This window comes from Lolium perenne, chromosome 1, assembly GCF_019359855.2.
Source record: "Lolium perenne isolate Kyuss_39 chromosome 1, Kyuss_2.0, whole genome shotgun sequence".
NCBI lineage: Eukaryota > Viridiplantae > Streptophyta > Magnoliopsida > Poales > Poaceae > Lolium > Lolium perenne.
Genome location: NC_067244.2, coordinates 267,562,405 through 267,570,576, shown reverse-complemented (window position 1 = coordinate 267,570,576; position 8,172 = coordinate 267,562,405). Strand labels below are relative to the sequence as shown.

At 41.2% G+C, this 8,172-nt stretch overlaps 1 protein-coding gene across 1 annotated transcript; it reads left to right on the top strand.

Annotated features, from left to right (window-relative positions):
• The first annotated feature begins 987 nt into the window (after window positions 1-987).
• Window positions 988-3,454, top strand: LOC139835004 (protein FAR1-RELATED SEQUENCE 5-like). The gene is made up of 5 exons (XM_071824945.1): window positions 988-1,164; window positions 1,258-1,329; window positions 1,436-1,558; window positions 1,651-3,149; window positions 3,376-3,454. The coding sequence occupies exons 1-5, from the start codon at window positions 988-990 to the stop codon at window positions 3,452-3,454; spliced, it is 1,950 nt and encodes a 649-aa protein (XP_071681046.1).
• The last annotated feature ends 4,718 nt before the right edge of the window (window positions 3,455-8,172 follow it).

Genomic DNA, 8,172 nt, shown 5'->3' with positions numbered 1-8,172 from the left:
CGGACGCAAACGGTAGCTCAACGTCCGCTTACGTCGCCCCCATGGAGATGCCCTTATTTACAATCCCGCATACGGAGGGAGTACTTATAGCTAAGAAACAACGCGTCAACTCGTAAATCGACACTCTTAGCATCAAATAGGGAGACTCCCGACCAGGTACGTATACGTACGTCGTGTGCCCACTCACCAAAGAGGGATGCTCCGGTGCTCCCCCCTAAGTGAAGTTGAGGGGTCATATTGATTTTTTTTTTTTAAAGCGTTGGGCTAGCCCGAACCCATATCCAGCCCGTGTATACCCATATGTATGGATACGGTATATGTACGTGACGTTTTAAAAAAAAAGGTGATCACGTGAGCAGTTAATTAAGATCTAATCCGCTTTAAACTCGCCGATCGTCGTGCATGTGTCTTCTGTTGCCGCGATCGTCGTGAGAAGAAGTTGTACTCCTCCGTCGTCGGAAACCCTAGCGCGAGCACGAGTTGGTGGTGGTAGGGTTGATCTTCCTCTCGGGAGGGATCGATCTGCCGCCGGCGCGCCGGCCGTCTCCGCCGTCGTGCACGTCCCCTTCTGTTGCCGCGATCGCCGTGAGCATTTTACTCCTAGTTGGAACCCTAGCGCGAGCCCGACGCATCAACCGAGCTGGTGGGGGTAGGGTTCCTCTTCCTCCCGGGTGGGATCTGCCGCTGGCGCGCCGGCCGTCTCCGCCGTCGCCGTTGATCGCTCCAACCAGATAAGTGTTGGCGAGCGCGGCTAGGGTTAGGGCCGGCTCCTCTTGCCCTTGAGCGTGGCCTAGCGGCTTCTTCCTCCTCGGACGCATCGATCGACCCCTGTGGTGGGTGTAGATTTACTCCGGCCGGCGCATCGATCGATTGGTAGGTACGTACATGATAACTCACCTCTTGTTGGGTCATTTTAACTTGTGAAAGAATTTGATGCGGATGTACTGAATTTGAGATTTTTGTTGTAGCTAGGAAATGGATGAGACGATGTCTGTTGTTTGTGAGGTAGAGAATGTTCCTGGAATTGGAGTTGATGGAGATGAGTCAGATAATTCTAGAACGGGGCTTGGTAATGAATCTTTGTCAGGGAGGGAGAATATTTTCGTTGGTTCAAGGTCAGATAATTCCATGAGCTCAGAGCATGGGATGGAAGCAATTATTAATGTAAGTGTATTTGATATATTCAATTTTTTTCATGGAAAGCAAATGCAGAAGGATAAATGTTTTAACATTGTCATGTTATCATTGAATATGTAGATGGACGACATTGACAATGATTATGAGAGAGATATTAGTGATGATGTTGAGTTGGATGAAAACAGCAATGAGGTACATGTAGTGTAATTGTTATTTGATATGCAATGAAATGAGATTACCATTAGAAAGTGGGAAACAGTAATGAGGTACATTTACTTGTTGTCTTAAATTTTTGCAGGAAATATTTGGACTTGAAAATGTGTATGACTATTATGGTGAATCCGACATGGAGAATTGTTTTTATGATGAGTCAGCAGTTGGCAAACATTATGTGGAAGCAAAGCCGTCGAATAGCAATGAGGTACGTATTGGTTAATTATTTGTGGAAACCAAATTTTTTTTAATAGCCACATAAAAAAATTAGAGTTTGACTGCTATGTTTTTATGTGACAGTCCCATGTTGATGATGGTGATGACGCGAACCTCAGTCAAGCTTGTCAGGCAGAGGATACGATAGAGTTGTACATGATGATAAAGGAGATGACTTTTCCTAGTGAAGAAGCTGCATTCGAATTCTACAACAGCTATGCCAACGATAATGGATTCAGCATCAGATTGGATAAGGTCAGATATAGCAAAAAAATTACGAAACATAGGCGTTACAGGCGTTTTTTGTGTTCAAGGGAAGGTGAGCGTGATCCAAAGTTGATGACCGAAGAGGGACATAGCCGGAGGCTCAGACCACTGTCTCGATGCAACTGTGAGGCGCACATGACTGTGAAGCTGAATGAAAAACTTGGTTTCTGGTATGTTGATAGTTTTGATGACAAGCACAGTCATACGTTAGCAAGAGCGGATGAAACACCTTTTCTTTGGTCGCATAGAAAAATCAGAGATCATCAGAAGGCTGAGATCTTAGCTATGGGAGCTGCAGGTATTAGGAAGCACACCATAATGGATTCCATGATTAGCAGAAGTGGATGGTATGGCGGCGTCGGGTACGTCCGACGGGATCTGTACAACCTTTGCGGCAAGGAAAAGAGGAAACTACTTGCGAAGGGTGATGCTGCCACGACCATAGGCATTATGCTCAGCAGAAAGGAGAAGGACCCAAGTTTTTATTTCGACTATGACTTGGATGAAGAAGGACGGCTGAAGAGAATGTTCTGTTGTGAATCGAAGTCTGTACAGGACTATGAGGACTATGGAGATGTGCTTGTGTTTGACAGCACGTACAAGATGAATCGCTATCGTATGCCATTCATACCTTTTGTTGGTCTGAACAATCACCGTAGGACTACGGTTTTTGGTTGTGCCATAGTTTCAGATGAGAAAGAAGAAACTTATGTGTGGTTGCTGCAAACATTTCTGAAGGCAATGTGTCAGAAGAAGCCTTTGAGTGTAATTACGGACGCCGACTCAGCGATGATTAGGGCAATCCGCACTGTATTTCCCGATGTCTGGCACCGCATATGTTCTTGGCATGTTGAAAAAAATATGAAGATCCATCTCAGTCACAAGTCGTTGGGCGAGTTCCGGTCTATGTTGTACTATAGCACGTCCATAGCCGAATTTGAGCAGAGATGGCAGGCTTTTTTAAAAAGATGGAAGACAGAGAACACGGAAATTTGGTTGAGGAGGATGTACAGGAAGAGGCACCTGTGGGCTGCAGCTTTTCTGACAGAGGGTTTTTGGCTTGGTATGAAGAGCAACCAGCGGAGTGAAAGTCTGAATTCCTGCCTTCACCTGCACCTTGATGGAGAAATGACTTTGGTGGACATGATATTGCACTATGAGAATTGCATTACCCGCATCCGTGAGAACGAGGCGCATGATGACTGCACGGCCTCACAGACATTACCTGTGCCCGTAACAAGCTGCAGGGATCTGGAGGTATTTGCTACCCACGTGTTTACGCCGGCAAACTTCTATATATTGCAGCTAGATTTGAGGTCAGTTGGCGGCATAGTGACTTTGGAAAGAAAGCTGGGATGTGGGTCTGAAACTTTTGTCGTGGCATGGCATAATAAACCAAAGAGGCGGTTCACCGTGGAATATACACCGGGAAATCCTAAAGAAACTATAAAGTGCAGCTGCAGGAGAATGATTCGAAAAGGACTCCCTTGCAAACATATATTCCATGTTCTATGTGTTCTGCAAATATCTGAAATTCCAAAGTGTTGTGTTCTTCGTCGGTTATCAAAAGACGCAAGAAATGGACTGCCTGCTAGGCGAACGAGTGATATGTTTGGAGTAGGTTGGTCAGGTACAGCGGATAGAATTGAATATAGCAAGGTCAGTGTGTTATCCTCGCAAGCTATGCATGCAGCATGCAAACACCCAACACTTTGGGCTCGATTCTGAGGACAGTTTAAAGGACGTGATAGCAAAGGCGATTGAGTACGACAAGGAGGGTACGGTGGGTGCTGTTCCGATTTGTCTAAGCTCATTAGCAGTTGAACATGTGGAGGACCGAGAAGGAAACATGGTTAAGGTCCAGGATCCTATTAAAGTATCGAGCAAAGGTACACATAATTCAGATGATGACAACCGTCCCAAGTCTAAAAATGGAAGACCTCTATCGTACGACGAGCACAAAATTAAGTGCGGGGCTTGCAAAGAGCCAGGTCACAACCGGCGCAGCAAGAAATGCAAACTTAACAACAAGTGAGTGCCTATAAGCTGTCCTACTTACATAATTCAACAAAAGTAGCATTTTATAATTAGCATGTAATTTCCAATGCAGGTAGTACAAGAACTGTTACCATTATATATGTACTGGCGGCATCAGCAGTGGACTCATGCATCATCTTATGTTGAATGGCAACTCTTATAGCTTGTACACGAAGATTTTTCCATGTTAAGTTGCATTTAATAGTGGCCTAAGTAGTGAGCATGCATATCTGTACACTGTGATAAAATCAATACCTTTTCAGGTCTACATGTAACTACAATCAGCACTACTAATTAATTATGCACGTAAACAGTTAACGTGGCCAGGTGAAGTTTTTGAAATATTTTGAAGGTTTAGCCATTATTCAGTAAATAAAACAGAAATGACAAATAAACAAAAATTCAGCAAATGTTTCATCATTATCTCGTGGGTTGGGCTCCGGGGACAGGCTTTTGGGTTGGGTTTTTTTGTGACTGCGTGTTTACTGGGCTTTTTTACCGGCGGGCCTTGTCTTTCATTTTGTTGGGCCGTTCATATTTAAGTCTGCTTCAAGCCTCCCATTCCTGGACCGGTCGGTTCTTCTCCATCCACTAGTGTCGACTGTTCTTCTCCTCTCCTGGTCAACGTCGGAGCTTCTGGAGGTGGCCGTCTGAACCGGCTGTTGCAGAGGAGGGAACAAGGTAAATCCAAGCAGATCGGACGGTTTTAGTACTCGATCTAGTGACTGTGACGCTTTTCATCAATTCCTTGTCAGAGGAAGCCCTCTTTTTTCTTTCCTTTTCTATCCACCACCCAGATCTGGAAGTCCTTCTTTTTGTATGTGCACGTGCTGTGCGGTCCTACTGGTGTGGTCCTTTTCTCGTACTTGTTTTTTTGTCTTTGTCTTTGTATTACTTTCCCCTACTTTTCTATCCCTATTATTTATCTTTGGGTCCTAATGGAGCTGTTCTCTGTATGCAGCATGTGTGTTTAAGATGAGAAAAATCGTAAAACTTATCCTCTTACTTTTCCTCTTACTCATAATGGGATTATGTATGTTTTAATATTTTTTTATAGCATCACTTATAACCATTTTAAATTGTGGTCTGCATTTCTTTCTAGTAATTATGGTCTGCATGAATTCTTAATTAGATTGTTACTTTAGGGTTTGAGTCTAATTTATATTTTTTGCACTTCATAATGGTTTAGGATTTATTTGAGTAACAATATGAACAATGTAGTAAAGTAAGCATTCAGATGTTGTTCACCTCTTTTTGGTATGCAGAGAAATTATGATATTTCATTTTTTTCCAGTGTACTCAAGAGTGTTGTTCATTTGTTGAATATGGTTTCTTGTATGAATTTAGATATGCCCATTTGTATCATTTATAATAATTTTGTATTCATATATTACATGAAGTGTCCAATCTGTGGAAACCCTGATGGTGGTTGCCACATGAAGCTGAAGGAACCAGAGTTCTTCTGCATTTCTATGCGTACAAACTTTGAAGAATACTCTGTAAGTTATTTTGATATGCTTGTTGTGTTACTGGTGTATTTAGAATCAATTCCCCATTTATTTTTCAGATTGAACAAACATCACAAGTGTGTGACTGTTGTTGTTATACATCGATATCATTTTGGTGGATGGAAGAACTGATTGTTTTGTAATATAGCACATATATTTGAATAAAGAAATTTTTGGTGGTTGGCTTTTTTAGGTTTGCTAGCTTCATTCTTTGCTGGAAATTGTGGTGTTAGCTTGTAGACAGTACTGTAGACAATGTGAAATGAGATCACTTCACACAACCAGCAGATTTGCATTTTTATTTAGCATCCACAATCTTAATTTGCCATGCAGCTAAATATTCTATGCACGGAAAATAGGTTTGGAAGATTACTAATGTGAACTTTGTTGCAGAACATCCCTTGCTATGTTAGGAAGTATATAAACAAGTCTCTTTTGGTAATGCCTTGACTGTTGAGTCTCAGGGACAGGGTGTTCTGAGTTTTCTGCTGGACAAGATGGACAAGAAGACTCGTATTTTTGGTCCTGACTACAAGAAATTCCTCACTGATTATGATATGCATCTGAATGAGAAGATAAGATTTGATATCATAGAGGAAGAAGAAAATGTGTTTGTTACTGCACTAGACATTGAAGATTACTCCAAGGAATTATTCAAAGGTAATTTGCTGTCACTTTTTTGTTCATCTGTTGTTTGTGTTTAACAAACTGCTCTTTTTATCATGGATTTTTCTCTCATTGTTTTTTCCTGCAGAAGTTTTTTATTTTGAAGGAGATGCTAAATCCATCTTTATCTCAAAAACTGTTGAACTTAAAAATTCTGAGATCATCAATATCAACAGCCGTGTTTACGACCGTGGTCTGGGCCTTGGCGGTGTTTTTGTACATCGCCTATCTACATATGATGTTGCTTCCAATGCACTGGTAATTTCCTTGATATATGTTTTTTTCTGTTCATTTTTGAATGATTGTCTTTTTGATGTGGTTTTTTTTTTTGATTCTATCACAGCGTATCCCGAAGACTATTGTATCTGTTCTTGACGTTCGTCGTAGTGGTGATATCTACTTTCTGAGGGGTGAGGATGATGATGACAGCCATGCTGTCTACTACACATCCGTTGATGGCAGAATCAGGTTTAAGTCGGGTTGGATTGACTTCTGTGTTAAGAATAACTTGGTGGCTGGCCTGTTAGTCCTGTGTTTGTTCTTTAAGATGGAGGGCATGCTTTTTATGTCTGTTGATGTGATCGAGGATGTGATCGAGGAGGAGCGGTGATCGACTGATTACTTCACGTACTTTGTTATATATTTCCAGTAAGATGTAGGGGTTTAAGTTTCAGACGATGAACCTACTACACTACTCGAACCTACTGTTTGTAAAGTGGTGGATATGTTCACTCTGGTGTCTTTTGTGCTAATCTATGTAATCGTCGCGACTATTTGAACTACCTCTCTCTTTTTATGTGAAATTGTATGTTCTTTTGCTGAACTTCAATAATCATGGAAGGATTACTGTGTTTATTATGTTTTTATGAGTGATTTGTACTGAACTATGTTCTCTTTTTATGAGTCAATTAACTCAATTCTTGTAAAGCTGATTTCTACTCGGTGGCTTCTCTTTTATGTATCCTGTTTTTTTCTTCAATTTTTTCTATATTATTGTTTGCTTTCATGTTGGTTCTCTGTACTATAGTTTTATTCTTTCCTATAATGTTTCACAATAAATCGTAATATTTTCGATTCCATTACAAATTTGTGATAACACAAAGAATTATCTTTCGTAAATGATGTTAAAATAATAAACCAACAATTTTTTTTGCATGCGTGGATGTTGAGCTTTACGTGGTGGGTATAGCATGTCTTGGGCCGATAGAGTTGGCGGCCCAATTAAATATAAAGCCTAACTCGATGGGCCGTTTCTATTTAACAAAGTGTTCCCTAACTCGCTGTTAGGGTTCGTCTGTGTTGCCTATGTCTCGCCGCGGGGGTGATCGGCGGCTGCACGCGATCGTGAACTCATCGGATAGAGCGGATCCGATGGACGGCGACCACGGATGGGCGAAGCTTACATCTGTTGTGCATTACAACAGAGGGAAGATGAAGACTGCGGCAGCACATACCCTAGTTGAGCCGGTTAGTACCTGATTATTTGCTGTTTTATAAAAGAATTCTTCCATAACTCATAATCTGATATGATGAAATATAGGATGATGACGAAGGCATGGTTCAGTTTGTTGATGTTTTGCCGCAGTACGAGTTTGATCCATTGTACTACGGTATTGAGAAGAACACAAAGAACAGGTGTGGCCACTCGGTGTTCCCACCTTTCGCCGTGTTTGCAACGACGGTTACGACACTGGAAGACGGTTTTTGGGTTGTCCATATGAGGTATACTTTCAAACCATATAATTTCATGTTTGAACTTTATTTATATGCTATGTTTTCATATGATATGTTTTCTTTCAGGGAATACATACATGCGCGTATGTAGAGTGGGTTGACAGTGAATGGAAAGGAAGAGAAAGATATGTGATAGGGCAACTATCCGAGAAGATCAACAAGGTGCAGAACGAAAATGAAGACAAAGAAAAAACCTTGAAGATACAATTGAAAATGCAGAGAAAAGTGTTGAAGTCTAAGGACAATATTATTTGCTTTCTAGCAACAATGTGTGTTGCAATGTTTGGGTTAGTAGTAGGAATAATATGCAAGCATTTCAAGTAGTTGTTTTATTTGCAACATATTCAAATTAGTCAGGTGTGTAATTGGAAATGTCAAGATGAAAAAATTATTT